This window comes from Misgurnus anguillicaudatus, chromosome 14, assembly GCF_027580225.2.
Source record: "Misgurnus anguillicaudatus chromosome 14, ASM2758022v2, whole genome shotgun sequence".
In the NCBI taxonomy this organism is placed as follows: Eukaryota; Metazoa; Chordata; class Actinopteri; order Cypriniformes; family Cobitidae; genus Misgurnus; species Misgurnus anguillicaudatus.
This window is the reverse complement of record NC_073350.2, coordinates 24,755,032-24,777,298: the sequence shown is the minus strand read 5'-3', so window position 1 is coordinate 24,777,298 and position 22,267 is coordinate 24,755,032. Positions and strand designations below refer to the sequence as shown.

The following is a 22,267-nucleotide window of genomic DNA, read 5'->3' as shown; positions in this document are numbered from 1 at the left end:
CTTAAATTGTATATTGTTTGTCTTAAAGGTTTCCTAGGTCATTTTGCTCATCAAGAAAATGCATCTTGATTTAAGAATTTTTAGATATTTGTACTGAAAACAAGACAAAAAAGTCTTTGCAATGAAATAGTTAAATATCTTCTATAATTAAGCTTTTGGAACAGCATATGAAAATATTATGTTGAGATTCTTCTACAATTTCCCCAAAAAGTCAACACTATAAATTGTTTTTAAATATTGATTTTGCATTCATACAGTATTCACAGTCCTTTAAATGAAAGCAGCAGGTGTGCTGGGTTTCATAGTGTGAAGTTTTGTTACGCATATTTCCGAACTCAGCTAGTGGTTGAGAAAAAAGCATTTGTTATCGCCTGCTTTTGAAGGCAGAGGCACCGTCTAAAATTGAATCACAGATCAATGACAGCTTTACGCTCTATGACATCTAGTCATTCAGCATCTATCTTCAAGCTTTGTTGTCAAATCAAAGCTCTGTCAGGTGAACTTTACAATCCCTGCACTCCTTATAACACGTTAGACATGGTCTAGTTGACTAGATGAGGAACATGTAGAGGTAGAGGGAGATGGGGTAAGGGGTGCGTAATTAAGTTTGGTAGTGCTGTTGTCTGGGGGCGCATCTTTAGTGAGAGAAATCGTCTCATTGCCTCATCCTTTGTCTTATTTTCGCTTTGTCGATATTTCATTAGCTTTGGAGACTAATGGGATGGAAAGAAAGCAGGCATAAAAAATCTTGTGTGTCCACAACCTAACTAGCCAAGTCTTTGCTTTTAAAGATTCAGTCTTTGATGTTTATTTGCGGACGCCAACAGCGCGTTTCACAATTTAAGGAAATTAGGCCTAAACAAACATTTAACTTAGCTAAATTTATATTTGAGACAAGATAAAGGTAAGTAGCATTGGAAAAGATTTGAACAAAATAATAATGTAATTAGTTTGGGGTATCTGTATTGTTCTAGCTGCTTGCCATAAATAAACCATTAACTTTAAAAACTAGTACGATTCAGAAAAAGTAGTCTGATGTCCTTGAAAGAGAGAACAGCTAATAAAATACAAAACATAAATTCACTGATTCAGAAAGAAAGGCCGTAGAAAGGGAGGTGAATCTGAATTAATAAGCATGCATATATCTTCATGTGTCAAATATGTGCATTATTTCAGGGATGTATTCATATATGCAAATAGGACATTTTGAATCTTGTATTCAAATGAATGAAACGGGTAATAAAGTAAGACACGATTTTTTCACCTCCCTGTTAAGATTCATTCTACACACTTTTAATCTCCTGTCCTTGTCAAGGTAAGGCTACTCAAAGCTGTAAATGAAATTATTCTCTGTGCAGAAATACAAAAAGGTTCACCCTTAAAGGAATAGTTCACCCAAAAGTGACAACTCTTTCTTCTGTGCAACACAAAAGAAGAAATTTCAATTATTCACTTTGTTTTTTGCATGCAATTACAGTGAATGAAAACTGAAGCTTTAAAAAGTATAAGAAATATGGTCAACACGAAATGCACGCTATGTAACCTATAATCTTCTGAAGTCATATCTCGAGTATCATTACAATCCAGAACAATCTTCAGAGCAATTTCCTTTTACTTTCAAGAGAAGAAAGCACATGGTTTAAAATGACAAGAGTGACTGTAGATGTCAAGGTGAACATCTGTAGGTTGAAACATTTTTATTCCTGTACATAAGTTAGAGCACGCATAAATAATGCATAAAAACATTTCCCATGATCCTGCAGGAATACCAGCGACCTTTGATGGAGGCAGAGCCTCGGATCCTCAGCATCAAGAAAATCCGACCCATATTTTTTCGTCTATGGGAAATCATGCAGTGCCACTCCATGTTCCAGATTGCTCTGGCATCTCGGGTGGCCGAATGGGACACTAGCGAAAAGATCGGAGACCTGTTTGTAGCTTCGGTAAGTATGAAAATCAATGTAATGCAAAAATGCTGTGTTATTTTTAACCCAATGCTGGGTAAATATTGGACAGAACAAATACCTATGCTCAGGGTTCCCACACCTTAGTTAACTTCAAATTCAAGGACCTTTCAAGGACTTTCCAGGTCCAATACCCTCAAATAAATTTAAGGACTAAATGTGGGGACACATTTTTAAGTGAGAGCAAGGTTACATTGTGTTACCTTTTACGATACATTGTTACAGTTCCCTTTCGAGGGAACATGCGCTGCGTCACTGCGTTTGACTGCTACACTGACTTTGGGGACGCCTCCAAGGGTAAGTGCGTTGAATGTATATATTTAATTCAACCAATGGTGAGGCTTAAAGACAAAGGCAGGGTGACGCGGGAGCCAGGAAGTATATCGCTATCTGATATATTGCCAAAGACGGCGTTACAGGGATGCAGGAAGTATGGCAAGGGAGACGCAGCGTCTCGTTTCCTTCTCAGGGAACAACAGTTACATACTGTACGTAACCTGAGACGTTTTCATGTGTCAAACACAACTATGCCAAAAAGCATTTTGGTATGAATCAACATTCGCATACAGAAGATATAAGCATTTAAAGCGAACAGTTAAGCATGTGTGCTTAAAAAGTCTGTGTTTTTAGGGAATAATATGGATTTTTTTCATATTAAAATAGATTCAAGCACTTTCAATGTCCTGTATCTATGTATGTATATTTTCAAAAACTTCCCAGGGCCTTGAATTTTTTCCCCAGATTCACAAACTTTCAAGGATTTCTAGGACCCGTGGGAACCCTGTATGCTGTATTTCACTGCATTGCAACCCAGCATAGGTTTATTTATTACTCCATTGGGTTAAAAATAACACATCAGAATTTAGAGTGCAACTGCAAACTCTCTCATAAACCACACACAGAACACCCATGCAGCTTAAACTGGAGCATTGTGTGTTGTTATGGTGCTGTGTGGCTAATGTTAATAAATGGACAGCTGTTTAGGTACCAACAGAGTTGCTTTGGTTTACTTCAAAAGTGGAGCCAATTAATATGAGTAAGGGTGGCTGTCTTCTAGCACAGCGAGCGCAGGTAAAGCGTGTTAACAGTATTGGGCCACGGGGCGTTTAATGGGCTAATGCATGAGTTTGTGTTGTGACCCTCCTCATAGGAAACACTTTCTTAGACCACTCTCATTATTTGTCTGTTTAAAGAGAGTGTTTGGCCTCTTTGACCTGCTTTTACTGCATAGCACTACTGGTCTTTATAAAGCCCCCTGTGCAAAATTCGCTATTACTTTAGAGCTGAATTTGCACTGCTGTGTATTGGAAAGTGTGGACACACGAATTAAACTGCATGTATCAGTTATTATCGAGTTTACATTGCAAAAGAAATTAAAGGCACTATATGTAAGATTTTTACATTTAAAATATCCAAAAAGTACTAGCACAGTGTAAGATATTCTTTTCACCTACACTGCAAAAAATGATTTTCAAGAAAAAAAATTCTTAGTATTTTTGTCTTGTTTTCAGTAAAAATATCTAAAAATTCTTAAATTAAGATGCTTTTTCTTCATGAGCATAACAACATAAGGAAATACGTCTATTTTTTAGACCAAAAACATCAAACCTAAGTGATTTTGTGCATAAAACAAGCAAAAAATCTGCCAATGGGGCAAGCAAATTTGTCTTGATTTTTTCTTGAATTTAGTGCTTAAAATTTTTTTCACGATTTTTTTGCTTACCCCATTGGCAGATTTTTTTGCTTGTTTTATGAACAAAATCATTTAAATTTGATATTTTTGGTCTAAATACTAGACTTATTTTCTTGGGCCGTTTTGCTTATCAAGAAAAAGCATCTCAATTTAAGAATTTTTAGACATTTTTACTAAAAACAAGACAAAAATACCAAGAATGTTTTTTCTTGAAAATCATTTTTTGCAGTGTATACTTACGTTATTCAATAAATTTGCAGTTTTAAAAGCTTCGTCATATGTCACACTACAAAAAAAATGATTTTCAAGAAAAAAAATTCTTAGTATTTTTGTCTTGTTTTCAGTAAAAATATCTAAAAATTCTTAAATTAAGATGCTTTTTCTTGATGAGCATAACAACCTAAAAAAGTAAATTTTTAGACCAAAAATATCAAATTTAAGTGATTTTGTGCATAAACAAGCAAAAAATCTGCCAATGGGGTAAGCAAATTTTTCTTGAATGTTGAATTTAGTGTTTAAGAAAAATGTTCAAGACTTTTTTGCTTACCACATTGGCAGATTTTTTTGCTTGTTTTATACACAAAATCACTTAAATTTGATATTTTTGGTCTAAATATTAGACTTATTTTCTTGGTTTCTTTTGCTCATCAAGAAAAAATACTAAGATTTTTTTTCTTGAAAATATTTTTTTGCAGTGTATACGTTATTCAATGAATTTGCAGCTTTAAATGCTTCGTCATATGTCACACTGCAAAAAAATGATTTTCAAGAAAAAAAAATCTTAGTATTTTTGTCTTGTTTTCAATAAAATATCTACAAATTCTTAAATTAAGATGCTCTTGATGGGCAAAGCGACCCAAGAAAGTGGGTCTGGTTTTGAGAACAAAAGTGTCAAGTTTGAGTGATTTTGTGCACAAAACAGGCAAAAAAATCTGCTAATGGGGTAAACAAAAAAATCTTAAACATTTTCCTCAAACACTAAATTCAAGAAAAATGTAAGAAATATTTGCTTACCCCATTGGCAGATTTTTTTTGCTTGTTTATGCACAAAATCACTTACATTTGATACTCCTGGTCCAAAAACTAGACTTATTTTCTAATGTCGTTTTGCTCATCAAGAAAAAACATCTTAATTTAAGAATATTTTACTGAAAACAAGACAAAAATACTAAGAATCTTTTTCTTAAATAATTTTTTTGCAATGCATCCATCAACATGATTTTTGAGTCCTGTCAGATTGACTCCTATCGACATTGAAAGTTATGATCACACCTCACTGCAGCCCCCCAGGGAACAATTAGGGGAAAGATCCCTTACTCAAGGGCTCAAACAGGCGACCTTCGGGTTACAAGCATGACTACCTTGCCACTGAGTCGCAACTGCCCCAATATGTCAAATATGTCCCCAGGGTTAATACAAGTCCAGTTTAAACTACTACTGTCTGGTTAAATTGGCCTGCTGTGAGTTCGTAAATAAGACTTAGAGTTTTAAAGTGACACATCTGTATCTCTGTGCATTTATTGAAAATAACCTTCTTACCATGTGTAGTAGCATTTCCTGATATACTTTGCGTCTCCAGAGAGGAGACACCGTTTAACCGGGTTTAACATCTATTTGTGGCTTCTCCTTTCTAACTTTTGCGAGCACTGCTGTTGTCAGCAGGCCTGATCGGCTTCAATCAAAGGGCTGTGAATGGATCGCTGCCATTTTCTCTTCTTTAAAAGACTGAGTAGTAATAGAGTTTTGAGGATGTTTACTGTAGGTCCCTGAGATGGTAAACGGTGGCACTTTACATAAAAACCACACTTAAATTACTTTCTACTTCCATTTCTTTGCCCTGTAACCACCTTTTAAGGTAGCCTGACCGCAACATTTCCATTGAAATTTTCGACAGCAGAAACGAGAAACTGTCTGTGCTGCAAGTAGAAGCCTAAACAAGGCAGATAATGATGACCATAACTTCATGAAATGAAGAGAAATCTCCTTGTATTCCCTCACAGTTCTCCAAGTCCATGGTGCTGGATGTATACAGCGATTACGTCAATAACTTCACCAATGCCATGGCCCTCATTAAGAAAGCTTGCATGTCTAAACCAGCATTTTTGGACTTCCTCAAGGTAAGGGCTGATCTTTACTTCTAATAATACTTATGGACATATATGTTTAACTCTGAGAAATCTCTGACTTCTGTCGAGGCAGTGCTTCTTTATGGATTTTTGACCCATGACTATCTTTCTTGTTATTTTTTGGATATGAATTTGTGTAAGTCAGAGGTTAGTTTCAGAGTTAGCAGATTTTTTTTCAGGCAAGCCACTTAAATCTTAATACTGAATTTATCCTAGTTTTAGATGTTGTGTTTACTATTTTAACCCTAATAAGTCCCTTGGGGTCAATTTTACCCCCAAGCCACATTTATTAAAAAAACCTGGTTCCCTTCATCTCAGTAGACTAAGATTTTGTGACTTTTCCTGACTATTTGTAAATATTTATAAAAAAACTGGGCTTGATTTGGTCGTTCTAAAGAGATGTAATTGTTTTATTTAACCCTTGTGCATTGTTCATATTTACTACCTATCATGTTGTTAGTGGATGAAAACATTCACTAAATTAAACGGCTATAAAAATGTATCAGATTAATATTCTTTCCAATTTTGTTTTACATAAATCTGTTAATCAACCTCAAAACTACCAAATCTTCACAAAAATTCCATGATTTTAACTCTTTAATTGCCAAGTTAATTGCTGATTTTCAATATAAAAAGTTATTCTAACCTGGATTTTTTTTTAACCTTTTTCACAGTCTTGGGCATTTTAAATATTGGTAAAAACATTGGCTTTGAAGCATTTTTAGTTTTTGTGTAACATCAGTTTTTACTTTTTTTCTCCCTCATTTATTGTTAGTGGCTGTTTTTGCCCCATTGACTTCCATTATAACCAATTTTTTTGATTGCAGAGCTATGACACCTTTTTATCATTCATTTTTGAATGTTGGTGCTTTTTCATTTTGCTAAGAGGTCAAATTTGTAAATTTTACTGTTGATCACCATGTGGCACTATTAACCCTTTAGTAGCCCTGTGCAAAAACAAAGCATAATTTCTGGCTTGTACATTGACTTATATGGAGTATAACTCCATCATAAAAGCATATTATTGTTTGTGTGTGTGTGTGTGTGTGTGTGTACCTGGTAATTATCACGTTGTGGGGACCAATTGTCCCCACAAAGATAAGAATACCAGTGTTTTTGTGACCTTGTGGGGACATTTTGATGTCCCCATGAGGAAACAAGCTTATAAATCAAACAAGATGATGTTTATTGAAAATCTAAGGTACAACAAAGGTTTTTGTGATGGTTGGGGTTAGGGAATGGGGTAGGTAAGGGGAATAGAATATACAGTTTGTGCAGTATAAAATGCATTACGTCTATGGAATGTCCCCACAAAACATGGAAACCAGAATGTGTGTGTGTGTGTGTTTTATTGAGTTCATTGTTCAGTTTATTTGAAGTTGTTTTTGTGTTCATAATAGATGATGTTCAGAAATCTGATGCAGAGAAGAGTTTTACAGAAAATCTTTTTTCACGCACGCACGCGCACGCACGCACGCACGCACGCACGCACACACACACACACACACACACACACACACACAAATAATACATTACATACATTTTTATAGCCCTTGAATTTAGTGGATGTTTTCATCCACTAACAACACGAAAGGATAGTAAATTTGCCCACGGTATATTGTTGAGTTTTTCCAAAATTTCGAAACATTTTCTTAAAATATATGTAAGTATAAGATTTGTCACCAAAAATCATTTAATTTGCTAAAACAGAGAGAAAGTTGTGACCAAATTAAGAGTAAAAAAAACCTCTAGTGGATGAAAACATCCTCAACAACACATAAGGGTTAAATAGACCATTGGGGGTAAAAATTACCCTTAAATGAAAATGAATGGGAAATGCCAAAAAAATCTTTTTAATATATAAAAAAAAAAATTTCAACCCCAATTGCAATGGTAAAAAATAGGAAAAAATAACGAGAAAACTACATAAAATGACACAAAAAAGAAAGTCGTGCCACGAACACGAAAAACTATTTATAGAAATTCGTATTGACTGACTCGAAAAAGCAATGGCACAAAAAAAAACAGAAAATCGTGTCCATGAACACGAATAAATTAATCAAATATTTTGTGACTATAACACGACTTGCCGTGAGATTGGGTTGCATCTGCATGACACGTCAATCATTTTATGTCAAGTCTGAAGCCCTGATAAGACCATATTTATAATAAATATTTGTTCATGTTTTGTACTATTTTGTTAAAAAGATGCAGATACAAAATGAACAGTTAATGATAAAAGATATACAGAGAAAATATTGATATTTTGGGGGGCCCTTCAAATGTGGTCACCCTCGGGCACTACGTTGTGTTAATCCTGGCCTGGCAATTTTTTTTTTGAAAAATACAAGGTAATTGATGAAGATTGATAAAGCTACATGCACAATATTTGTGTAGTACACAGCAATAATATACTTTTGATAGAAAGTTTCTTTAGTAGCCTACTTTCGAAACCATTTGAACTCCACAAATACTTGACCATAGTCAGACACTTATGTTTTGAACCCTGCTGGAGGGCTCTAAAGAACACCAACTTTCTGACAGCGCACAATGTTATGACTGCCAAAGTCTTTTGGCAAGAACTAAAGAATCAATAGTATAATGTAAACCTCCACCCACCTCTCTTACTCTCTTAAGTGCCAAGATTCTTCTCCTTTAAAATTGCTGTGTTTTTCTCTTTGACTTTATTTTCCTTTCCTCCTTTATGTCCACAGAAAAAGCAGGCGTCCAGCGTTGACCGCATAACCCTCTACGGTCTGATGGTGAAGCCCATTCAGCGCTTTCCTCAGTTCATCCTTCTCCTGCAGGTCAGTATTTATCCATAAACTGTTTTCACCCGCCGCAGTCTTTTCGAGTGCTGGAGGGGGCGTACCCTATCAAGTGACTGGAAATTGGTGGCCAAGCAAGTCTATTAGAAACTGAACTGCTTGCTGAGACCATGCCAGGTCTTTTGGTAACTTATTGGCTGACATTTCTCTCCTGGCCCACAGCCATGATCTAGCATTGAATGCATGTATCATGGAGGTCCAAGGTCTGATTTGGATATAGGAAATGTAAATAAGTCAAAAACAATTCGCATTGCTTAAAGGGACATTCCACTTTTTTGAAAATATGATAATTTTCCAGCTCCCCTAGAGTTAAACATTTGATTCTTACCGTTTTGAAATCCTTTCAGCTGATCTCCGGGTATGGTGCTAGCACTTTTAGCATAGCTTAGCACAATCCATTAGCATCGGGCAAAAAAATAACTAAACTGTTTCAATAGTTTTCCTATTTAAAACTTGACTCTTCTGTAGTTTCATTGTGTACTAAGACCGATAGGCCGAAAATTGTCCCCGTCATTGAAAGTAACCAAGGGGACTATTTTCGGGCACTGCGTAATATCATTACGCCTGCTGCAGCCATACATCAGCAAAGTCCTTGATTATTATGCCAGTTTGAGAGTAGTTCATAGCCATATCTGTCTAGAAAATCACAGCTTTTAATTTTCTGTCGGTCTTAGTACACAATGTAACTACAGAAGAGTCAAGTTTTAAATAGGAAAAATATCAAAACTCTTTATTTTTTAGAGCGATGCTAATGGTCTAATCAGATTCAATAAATTATGCTAAGCTATGCTAAAAGTCCTAACGCCAGACCCGGAGATCAGCTGAATGGATTTCAAAACGGTAAGAATCAAATGTTTAACTCTAGGGGAGCTGGAAAATTAGTATATTTTAATAAAGTGGAATGTCCCTTTAAATAAATGTGACCCAGTCTGTGAAAATCCAGCTGAAGTCAATTTTGTGATTTTATTGTTTTTACAGTAAAAGAATATTCTTTGATAATATAACCTTAATATTATTAATAGGGCTGTCAAAAGATAAATCGCATATAAAATAAAAGTTTGTGTTTGCATAATATATTTGTGTGTGTAATTATTATGTATATATAATGTATACAAAAAATTTGAAAACTGTATTCATTTATATATATCTTTATTTATATATTATATAAAATATATCAGAATTTACACACAAAATTACACACCCACACACATTATGCAAACTTTTATTTTGTATTCGATTAATAGCGATTAATCGCAATTAGTTGTTTACCAGCCCTTATCTTTAATAATAACCGAGTAAGGCCATGTCAAAGATTGAAATCAATGTGAAATATATGATTAAAATCTAACTTTAATGTTCCAAATCTCATAATCACATTATGAGATTTTATGCAGGATTTCACAGACATGTTTCCCGTGTGTTCCTCTATGAAAGCAGAAATGTTTTACTGCTCTCTGTTATGTGTTTAATGAAGATGAATGACAAAATGCAACATACAGTAATATAGCCTAAATAAATCCTGGACTGTGTTGCAAATCCTCTGAGGCCTATTATACAGTAGCTTTGTTTAATAGTTGTTGTATAATATGTCCTATTTGGTAGAGATGTTTGAGGATTGCGCAAAGGTCATACCTTGATAAATGTATGTATACATGATAAAAATGTATACCTTGAAAGCACTTGTGTGTCGCTTTGGATAAAAATGTCTTCCAAATGCATATGAATAATAAACAGATCAAAGCGTAGCAAGTAGGCAATGACAGAAATTTCTGTTTTTTAAGTAAAATATTCCCTTAAACAAATAAGCATGCATGTCACGTGCCGAAATGTCAGAGCGACAACAGGATCTACTTGAGAAATATCACACTGCCCTCCTCTGCCAGCAGGTCTCGGATGACAGTAAAATGTCATGAATTCACCACAGTTCTATCGCAGAATCGTTTTCGCTCCGTCTTAATTTCTCTCGTGTCCTTCATTCACTTATTCTTAGTTTTTGTGGACGGAGAATGAGCGAGGATTTCAGAGCCAAACTTTGCCAAGCGAGAGGAGCCGTGGCACTTCATTTCATACCTCAGTGGGCATCGATTACACATGGATTTTGATAGATAAGTTATGAATGTGAATAAGGACTTTTTCTGATGCTTTGACTTTAAAGTAGCCTGTGTTTAATCACTCATTTGACAGAACGAGATACCCAGACGGGATGAGACGTCTCTGATGTCTTCTGGTGTTTGTCTTCGCTTTCTTTTAAGGCTTAAATCAAGCATAAACAGTTAAAGGAATACACACACCAGTGTTGCCAGATTGGAAATGTCCAAGTGTTGTACCAAACCTCAAAATGATAGCATTTTGAAAAAATAATAGTACAGTAGTAGTCGAATATGAAGAATACAGCTATTTTATCTAGACAAACAACTTTTGATAGCCTGTAGATTTTTCCAGTAGATTTTCCTAAGTGTATAGTCGGAGACTCAAAACAACTGAAAAAAAGAGTCATTCTCAATGATGATTGGCAGAGAAGACATAACTCAAGAAGAGATGGACTTGTGGCAAGATGAGGAAACAGCAAACAGACAAAATCACAAAATCTCTGAGCTCTGTTTTTATCCTAATCCTACCCCAAACCTAACCCTAAACCAGTGGCGGCCAGTGGCTTCTTTTTTCGAGGGCGCTCGATGCGAAATTCGTCACAACATGTATGTAGCCCGTCATGTGTGTGGTTCGTAATTTCAAAATACGTGTTCTGCGTGTCGAGCGATCTTATGTGCAACACGTGTTTTGTCAAAATAAGTGCCTGCTGCAGATGCGTCTAAAGGGTTTATGATATAAGAGATGCTCGCATTTGTAATCAGAGTTTACTGTTAAGGGCGTGTACTAAATGGTTTTGACGCGTGTGCAGTAGGCACTTATTTTAAAAAACGCAGGTTTCACATGACGTAACAACCACTTATTTTGAAAACGCAAGCAACACACATGACACTCCGAACACATATTTTGAATTTGCGCCCCTCGGATGAGCAGTCAGGAGCCGCCACTGCCCTAAACCCAACATCTTGCTAGATTTAAGCCATAGCTGTATCCCTTCTAGCCAAAACCAAGAGATAGAAGACATGCGTTACACGCATTTGCTTTCTTCTCACAATTAGGATGGTAGACGTAGGATCAACAGATAGATCAATAAGTATACAGTAGATGCCCTTTGATTTTGCAATGACCATTTGAAGCGTCACAAAATGTGGAAATTATTGTAGGTTATTACGATAATTATCGTACATCTGGAATCAGTCACACATACAAGAAAGTGCCTTGTGTATTACACATTTGATATACACTCACCTGAGGGATTATTAGGAACACCTGTTCAATTTCTCATTAATGCAATGGTGAAATGGTGTGGGGGATGTTTTCTTGGCACAATTTAGGCCCCTTAGTGCCAATTCGGCATCGTTTAAATGCCACAGCCTACCTGAGCATTGTTTCTGACCATGTCCATCCCTTTATTACCACCATACCATGTATCCATCCTCTGAAGGCTACTTCCAGCAGGATAATGCACCATGTCACAAACTCGAATCATTTCAGATTGGTTTCTTGAACATGACAATGAGTTCACTGTACTAAAATGGACCCCACAGTCATGAGATCTCAACCCAATACAGCATCTTTGGGATGTGGTGGAATGGGAGCTTCGTGCCCTGAATGCGCATCCCACAAATCTACATCAACTGCAAGATGCTATCCTATCAATATGGGCCAACATTTCTAAAGAATGCTTTCAGCACCTTGTTGAATCAATGCCATGTCGAATTAAGGCAGTTCTGAAGGCGAAAGGGGGTCAAACACAGTATTAGCATGGTGTTCCTAATAATCCTTTAGGTGAGTGTACATAGAAGCAATAAAAGCGGCATGATTTTTATAAAAAAACACTTCGGAAAAGGGAGTCGGGCCGACTACCAAAACACACTTGTAGCCAATCAGCAGTAAGGAGGGTGTCTACTAACCAACATCGTTGCCTAGGTTGCATCTGTGTAAACTACACAGTAAAATTGAGGTTAGGTAAACAATGACAAAGAATCTTTTTTTTTTCTCGTTGATACATTCCTTTAAGACAGTGCTTCTCAATTATTTTCTGTCACTCCCCCCTTAGAAAGAAGTAAACATTTCGGGCCCCCCAACTCTCCGCCGCGACTGTAAATAGTATAATTTGTCTATAAAATGACACATCTGCAAAACATTGTATCCTTATTAACATTAAAGAAAACACAAAAATAGAAATATTGATCAAGTTACAACAAAGAATAACTTTATTAACATTGTTTTTTAGTCTGTAACAAAAAAAACTTAAAATGCATCAATTTGCCTGAAAAAAAAACAATCCTTATTTAAAGTATAATATTTTTTGACCATTTGATACTGAAAAATTAAATTTAATATAATCAAAAAATAGTAATAAAAACTCAAGCGGCTTATCAGCGTGATTGGGGTATAATGTCTTTAAGTGACAGTGCAAAAAAAATCACTTCCTGAAAAAGTATTTTCCCCGAGTCTCGCGCGCCCCCCCCCCCTGGTGTCGCTTAAAGCCCCCCCTGGGGGTCCCGCCCCACTATTTGAGAAGCACTGCTTTAAGAGTTATTCTCAAGAAAACATGCTCATGATTGTGAAATGTAACCGTCTGTGAAATCTAAGAAAAAGTCTCAAAATCTAACGTGAGTTGGAGCATCAAAAAGTGATTTCAATCTTTGTCTTGACCTTACTCAGTCAATATTAAAGAGATCAAGGTTATATACAGAATGTTGTGATTTGATTAAAAAAGGGAATAACAAAAATATATAAGCCGGGTTTTAACATGCAGGGTCACAAATTTGAACTGTTGTGCACATGAGTCTGTGAATGTTGTTTCAGTAGCACGACTGTATTAATGACTCCCAAAAGGCTGATCAATGCTATGCTTTTGAAAGTGAGGTGGTACTGTTTGTCTGACCCGCTTTTCTTAGCGTTGAGTGGGTGTGAGGGTACCAGCTTTAAATGAATGCTAATAGCGCTGTAGTACATCACAATAGCTAATGTGTTCTCTGTGTTGAAGAGGTGCACTCATTACACTGTGCCATTAGCTTCCTCAAATGATTGCGTGTGTTCTCGTTTACTCATTTTCATTTGCTTTTCTTGTACTTTCTCTCTCATTGCCTTTTGATTCATTTTCTCACATGATCACTTTCTATCTTTTCGCCCATTACCATACCAGCCTGCCCCACCTCGCTCTCTCTCTCTCTCTCTCTCTCTCGTGCACTTTTTTTCTCTGCTTCAACTTTTTTATTGGCATGATAATTTTGTATCGTATTGGCAAATCGTCAATGCACGCGATATAGGCAATAACAGAAAATGACATAAGGTGCCAGTAATAGTAATAAAAAACATTACACAACATACACAGTGAAATAAACTATAATACAAACATGAATTAGAATAATATGATCATTCAAGACATTAAAGGTAAGTGCAATATAGCCATTAGGATTGTTAACATGATATTAGTCTGATATTGTTGCCGCCATGACGGTATAGCATCGGTACAGTAATATTAGATATAAAACATCTCATCAAACTCAGTTTTGTTTCCAGAACAAATGCATGGGATTTTTAATCCAGTAACATCTTCATCTCTTTCCTTTTCTCTCGATCTCACTGAAGGACATGCTGAAGAACACCCCTGCCGGCCATGTGGACAGGCTGCCCCTGCAATTGGCTCTGACTGAATTGGAGACCCTCGCTGAGAAACTGAATGAGCAGAAAAGGGTGGCTGATCAGATCACTGAGACGCAGCAGCTCGCTCGCTGTGTCACTGACCGCACACTCAGCAAGGTGCACACACACGCACACACACTTTACATTTTCTATAGACAGAGACAAAAAGTATAAACCAATACAGACATCCTAACCCAAACTTGAACTCTAACCCTAACCCCAAGCAACAATGGCTTAAAAATCAGAAGACAAAAAGTATAAACCAATACTTAAACTGACATCCAAACCAAGTCTAGCCCCAACCCCAAGCGACAATGGTTTAAGGATTGGAGAGAAGTTGAGTGGTTGCCGTCTGGAGGCGGCATGGTCCTGCCGATCGTCGCGTGGCGTGGCGGCGTCGCCTTCCGGGATTCCCTTTCGTCTGTATCCGATGCTGAGGGATTGGCATGGGGGCAGCGGAGTTCCCATTTCGTCGATATGGTGACGCATATGGGCACCCTACGCGTCTTAATACTGACGCTGAAGGCGTTTGGGCATGCTTCGGATTTTGACGCCTTGGGGAGTGAGAATGTGTTGAATTATTAGTCGATATATCGGTCCATCTCTAGTACAAATTAATTCACAAATTGTTTTCTTGGTGTTTCAAACTCACAGGCGAGTGAATTATTTGTGATCAAACTGAAGGGGATCGCACACCGTCCGCGCAGCTCAGCGCCGCGCCATTCTAAAAAAATCGAACACATTGTTTTCTATGAGTATACGCACACCGGCGCCTGTCCGCGGCACCCAGCTACGACTCAGGAAGTCAAATCCCTGTTACGCCACAGAGCGCCAGTAACATATGTTAACATTAAATAACATCATATTTGTCCCAAATCATTAACAATTAACATTGGCTGCTAACATATATTTAGCATTTTGAAGTAGATGCAATCTGACGAAGCTCGCGCTATTTAATGTGCACTTCCGGTTTACAATACCTCTGAGTTGTCCTAGACGCGACGCGACTCGACGCTGAGCTGCGCGGCCGGTGTGCGATCCCCTTTAGAGTCTGATAAAGTGACTTCTGCATTTGTGCTTTTGGGACACAGTCGTGGGGTGTGACCGCTTATACAGCGACTGCCTAATAAAAAATCAGTAGGAGCATGCCAATAAATTACGTATGTGTGTGAGAAAGCATAAATATCTTGTTACTTCATGTTCTCTTGACATTATGCTTGTATTATTAGAACTATATTGAGTTCTCTGAAGAATGAGTTCACTCTTTCACCTAACAAGAGACTTTTAGAAAGGCTTTAAATCTTTTCCTGGCAAATCACTGCTGCCAGGACTGGCTCGGTTTCATGTGTGAATGAGAATGTCAGAATATAGCATCATTTAATTATGTAAAAATATTTCTCATGGCCACAGTCCTTAGATGAACAGTATTTTGCTTTGCCGTAACAGACAGTTGATGATCCGGGTTAATATGGTAGAATCTGACAAGCAAAAATTATAAACGACAGAAAAAATGTAGGGGTGGTTTCCAGACAGAGTTAGATTAATCTAGGACTAGGCCTTAGTTATATGAGGTCATTTAAGTAAACAAACCTAACAAAAAACAATACTAGTGTGCATCTTGAGACAAAACATTGGTGAAAAAATAGCTTTTAATCTGGGAGTAAGCCCTGTTCAGGGGCGGTTTCCCATAAATGGCTTATTCTAGTCCCAGTCTTAAAGGGATAGTTCACTTAAAAAATGAAAATTATTGTCAGGAAATAACAAACAGACAAGGATCCAATTGCAATGTGTTTTTAATAAAGTCACCAAAAAACAGAGAGAGAGAGAAGAGATCCGCTGCTAGAAGAACAGGGTGAAATATATGTAAAGAGTCTAGCTGGAGAGCTCAGATGTGAATATATCCGCTGCTTGGTGACAGGGTGAAAAATCTCAGTTCGATCATGTACGTATCCACTGCTTGGTGACAGGGTGAAGAAATCTCTGCTGATCATGTACGTATCCGCTGCTTGATGACAGGGTGAAAAAATCTCTGCTGTAACTGACAGGCGAATGGACAGCGCGGTGATGCTTGATCTCTGACACTCGCTAGCTTCTAACTGTGACGAGCTCCGCTGCGCGTAGGCAGGGTGATGAGATCGCTGGTCGTAACCAACGTGTAGATTACTCTGTATAAAAACAGGGAGAAGTAGTGGTAGATTACAATGGTAAGATAATCCACAATACCAACACTACGAGAAAAACTCGCTGTAAACCGCAGGGAGAGCAGATGGAAGCAAACAGTCAGTAGAGTCTCTGAACTAGCAGCGAGTATGGTCAGCAAGCACCACTGGACAGCGCCAGTACTGAAGATCTGTCAATCACAGTCCAACACAGCAGAGATACACAGAGCGTAATCCTGAAGCAGAGAAAGTAAAAAGCACACCAGGCAGCACGGGCAAAAACACGACAGAATGCACAAGAAAAAATACTAGACTAGAAAACAAATAAACAGGGCAAGACTAGAATGGCGATAAACATAAGACAACGGACTCGCAGAGAACTGCAGGAAGAGGGGAATTAAATAACAAACCGAGAGGAAGAAATAATTACCATCAGGTGCGGGCGCAGGTGAGAATGATGAGTGAAGGGAGGAGCACCCGAGTGAAACGGCGCGCACATGAAAGCTGTCAAAATAAGAACACACACAGACACAACACAAAAACCCAAAGCAAAGCAATCGACCAAACCGAATTCGTGACAATTATGTCATTAATGACTCACCCTCATGTCGTTCGAAACTCGTAAGACCTCCGTTTATCTTCAGAACACAGTTTAAGATGTTTTATATTTAGTCCGAGAGCTTGTTGACTCTTTATTGAAAATCTACGTACGATATACTGTCCATGTCCAGAAAGGGAATAAAAACATCATCAAAGTAGTTCATGTGACATCAGTTAGAATGTGTTGAAGCATCGAAAATACATTTTGGTCCAAAAATAACAAAAATGACGACTTTACTCAGCATCGTCTTCTCTTCTGCCTTTGTTGTGAAGCGCATGCGCGAGACTAAAGTCACGTGACTGCAGTGATGTGGATGATGTACGACGCGGCTGACATGTTATCAGGTGCGCCCCAGCTGTTTTATTTATTTTGTTTACAGTCTGAGGGAGAAACACGCTGTAAGTTTGAAAAATAAAACAATTTGCAAACATGTCTGAGGATAACACGTCATCCGCGTCACTGCAGTCACATGACTTTAGTCTTGGGGATTCGCTTCACAACAGACGCGGAAGAGAAGACAATTTGTTATTGTTATTTTTGGACCAAAATGTATTTTCGATGCTTCAACACATTCTAACTGACCCACTGATGTCACATGGACTACTTTGATGATGTTTTTATTACCTTTCTGGACATGGACAGTATATCGTACGTAGATTTTCAATGAAGGGTCTTACAAGCTCGCGGACTAAATCTAAAACATTATAAACTGTGTTCCGAAAACGAATGGAGGTCTTACAAGTTTGGAACGACGTGAGGGTGAGTCATAATTGTTTGAACTATCCCTTTAAGATGCACATTCTGAAAAAATGATTTATTGAATTTAATCAATTCTTTTTAAGGTAAGTGGTTACAATCAATATATTTAAGCTACATTTAAACAAAAGTTTTATATTTTATTTTACTTTACTAATCTTTTTTGTTTAAATGTAGCTTAAATAAATTGATTCCAACCTCTTACCTTAAAAAATTGATTAAATTCAATGAATCATTTTTTTTCAGTGCACCTGTAGTGTTTTTTGTAAGGTATGTTTGTAAAAACTTCTTAAATGGCCTAGTCCTGGATTATCATAAAACCCGAGAAACCCGAGAAACTACTGTACAAATACCATTGGACGTTAGTAATACCTGGACATTATCCAAGCTTAAAAATAACCAACCTATCTCTCATTATTTCTGTCTCGGATGACACGGGTGTATTTTCTCTATTACCATCCTCATATCACAGGCCAGCTGCTGCAAATCTGAACAAATGCATTTCTGAAGAAGAGGAATTAGGAAGTAAATGAGACACTTAATTGGAAAGTCTAAACTTGCCAAGTTTGTGTCTCTTGCTTGAAACACTTTCTTTTTATCTGCCCGTCGATCCACTTTCATCCACTGCAGTCATTTGTCTGTCTCTCTCTCTCTCTCTTTCTTTCTCTCTTTCTTTCTGTCTCTCTCTCTCTCTCTAACTTGGTCTGCCTCTCTCTCACTCTCTCTGTTGTGATGGATTTGCTATTTTCGGCTATGTTTAGAATTACTATTCTGCAGTAAGTTCTGTAGTATGTATGTTGTGTGTACTTGCACTGAATGCAAATTTTCTGGTTTTGTAGAATATCTGGATGACTAAAAACATTTCCTAAAATGCACAATATTTTACAGTGCACACCGCATGCAATATCGTGTCCCACAGTGCAGTGCACTTAACCTTTAAATTTAAGTGTGAATAAAAGAACTGGTAATTATAGTCACAAATCTCTCTTTATTAGATTCTTTTTTTAATAGAAAAAAGATGAAAAATAATATGAAAAAAAAGATTGTGCTCTTTTTTTAATGAGGGGCATGGTTTGTGGGGGTTGGGGGAGGTAACTCCCAATAATAAAAAAAATATGATTTTTTTATTAGGTCTGGTCATCCAAAATCTCATTCAATTTAGTTTTTAATTATAATGCGCTTTTTAGCATGAAAAAGTTAAGAGTGACAAAAAAGGACGAAAAAGAATTGGATATGTGGAGATTTGAACCTGTGTCACTGTGAGCCCAGCTGCTCTTATGTACTACCAACTCTGTTACAGCTTTAACCCTACCACAGTTTTTGTTTCAATTCAACTGAGATCCTAGTCCATGCACAGCATTTCGTTTTGGTGCAGTAAGAGAGCTGAATTCCAATGTGAAATAGTACCATTACTCTATAAACATAAAATGAAATATTCATCCTGTGTCTCAGACTATCTAAGTTATATAGATACCCTGTGCACCATATTATATAGCCTCAGACTGCAGTATCTCCCTGTCTCTCTTCAACACGCACATCACATACATTCCTCTCTCCCTTTCTCTTACTCTCTCTCTCTCTCTCTCTCTCTCTCTCTCTCTCTCTCTTACACACAAACAGCCATCTAAACCTACAAACCAGTGCAGTCACACCCTCCAGACCCTGAAAGGATACCCATCCCTCGTTCCGTACATCCTGATTGCCTCCATGTCCTTCGGGGGGCGCTCTTGCTATAAAAACAATGAGCCTGGAGGAAGTGTTGTGACTGACTGAAGGTCTAATTTTTCCATGCATTTCAACAAAGGCCAAGCGGCGCTGCCAATTCCCAGCGGATGCGGCGACTCATTTTGTGTGATGCCGTGTTGTGCCGAGGCTACAGCAGCAGATGCATTATTTATAAAACTACTCTCCTCACTGATCAAACACCAGTATGTAATATTTGTTTGAGTCGCTGGGCTTTGGGCGATGCTTCTTTTGTATTATTGCTAATATAATGAGAATGAACTATGGGACCGTCTCGTAACACAAAACAAGTTTTTTTTCACCATAACGTTATACATTCAGAATAGGTACAGTACAGAATTAACAACATGGAATATTTGAGGTGTGAGTATGTGGGCATGTGCCTGGTACGCATATGTGTGCTGTATCTGTGTGTACCAAGATAAATGTTTTCCATCTTCATAACCTTTTGTATTTTAAGGACTTTTTTGAGTAATTTAAAGCATTGTGAGAAATAATGTTTCTAATATGTTACTATTGTCCATAAAAGGAATGTCATAAAGCGTCCATAACACACGCTGTTTCTGCGTATCTGATTTTAATCTGGAGTACCTATAGGTTATTATTACATTCTTCATATCTCCGAAGAGTCTTTAGTTTTATCAGATTTATAAAAGACAGAGTAGCTTTACAGATTCTTTCCGATAACGTACGAAAAAATGTGGAGTTACGAACTGCGGGAGGAGCGAGTCACGAGTCAACATTTTAAACAACACTGACTGGATAACTTATGATTTACTACATGTTCGTGTCGTTTATATAATATGCACTTACGCGCCTATTTCCTACATAACACAGAAGTCTTACTTACCGCATCCAACTTATGCAAGCATTAAACAAACACACACATAAAACTCCGCTGTTACCCCGGATAAACAAACTATATCCATTGTTTTCATAATGCTGGCTTTCTTCGCCTTACATCCAAAAACACACTTTTTCTTTCGTGCCATTGTTGAGTCTTTATATAAAACAAAGCTGTTGCGTGAAGTGATGCTTGGAACTTAGCATCCTCGGTTCTCGCTCACCCGCTGATTGACGTGTGGCCGTGGTTTTCCGGGGGAAGTGCCCATAAAAATAAATGGTACGTATGGCTTACCCCTGAGACGTCAGCTTGACCCGTATTCAAAAACTTTCCGAACCCTGGCGAAGTGCATTCGGCACAGAAATACTCTGTAACACACTTTGTTGAACTTTTCATTTGTTTAGCATGAGGAAACCAACTCTTAAAGGCGCAGTGTGTAATTTTTAGAAGAATCTCTTGACAGAAAGGCAAAATAATATACAAAACTATATTATCAGGGGTGTATAAAAACCTTTCATAATGAACCGTTATGCGTTTATTACCTTAGAATGAGACGTTTTTATCTACATACACAGAGGGTCCCCTTACATGGAAGTCGCCATTTTGTGCCGCCATGTTTCTACAGAAGCCCTTAACGGACAAACTGTTTTTACTAAGTTGTTTCCGACAATGACATGTTTGTCCGGTGGCGGCTACCGTAGATTTTTTTAATGTGTTTCAAAAGCAAGAAGTGAGCAGTGGACTGAGGTGTTGGTAACAATTCGCAACCTCACCACTAGATGCCGCTAAAATTTACACACTGCACCTTTAAACTGTGTTAATAAGTCCGAAAGCATGAAATACCTTTAAATATAATGGAATGTTTTTAAATCAAATCCAATTTCCATCGATGGACGAATTCAAGTCCCACCTTATTTTTTCTCATTTCAAAAGCTGTTTCACTCAGATATCATTATGACGGGGAAAATAAGACAATCACAACTTCCGTTTCATTGTGACTTTAATGCTTAAAGGTGCAATGCATAACGTTTGCCTCTCTATCGCCATCTCTGTTTAAAACCCAAAATTGCAGGTTACTTTTACTAATCTTTATTTAAATCTTTTACTAATTATATTGAAAAAAAAACCCCATACATTTCAGACATTCATCTTTATAAATACAGTACTGTGCAAAAGTCCACCACCAGACTTGTTGTTTTAGAAGTTTTAATGTCCATCCATATTTATTTTTCAATCTATTTTATTAAGATACAAACAGAAAATGCAGGAAATATGTACAATTTTTTTTTTAATTTTCAGGACTCAATGTCTTCTTTAGGCATCGTCTGTGTTTAGTGTGACCTCTCTTGGCACTAAACACATTTTGACCGTTTTTTGAGCTGAATGAAGTAAAAAGTCTTATGAAGTCTTTAAAATTAGAAGTTAGGATTTAATTTTATTTAGGTTTAAAAGATCCTGCAGTTTTATGCTATTGTTCAAGTGGAAGGGGAGTGTACCCTAAAAACTTGACACATCCGTTTACATTTTTATACAGTTTTTAATACTATATACACATTTCTTGTATATTCTGAATGTATTCTATTAAAGAGACCGAGAAGCAATTATATATGATCACTAACATTGCAAAAACATCAAATCTAATTCTGGCATGGTGGCCTAAGACTTTTGCACAGTACTGTACATCTTTATTTTTAAGCTGATATTTGTGAACCGGTGTAAGGGATACAGCGATCGCTCCCGTAAAGGTACCAAGTTCCTGTTTTCAATCTTGTGACCTGCTCGCCTGTGACCCTTTAATATCTCATGACTGT

The 22,267-nt window shown here is 37.2% G+C and overlaps 1 protein-coding gene across 4 annotated transcripts in view; it reads left to right on the top strand.

The window, feature by feature from the left end:
- Positions 1 to 22,267, top strand: part of arhgef10la (Rho guanine nucleotide exchange factor (GEF) 10-like a) — a 161,842-nt gene that overhangs the window by 35,045 nt on the left and 104,530 nt on the right. For all 4 annotated transcript variants that reach the window (XM_055183277.2, XM_055183279.2, XM_055183278.2 and 1 more), the window contains 4 exons: positions 1,764 to 1,943; positions 5,658 to 5,774; positions 8,498 to 8,590; positions 14,300 to 14,470. In XM_055183277.2, the coding sequence (XP_055039252.2) occupies positions 1,764 to 1,943; positions 5,658 to 5,774; positions 8,498 to 8,590; positions 14,300 to 14,470 (561 nt within the window). The remainder of the gene's footprint in view (positions 1 to 1,763; positions 1,944 to 5,657; positions 5,775 to 8,497; positions 8,591 to 14,299; positions 14,471 to 22,267) is intronic.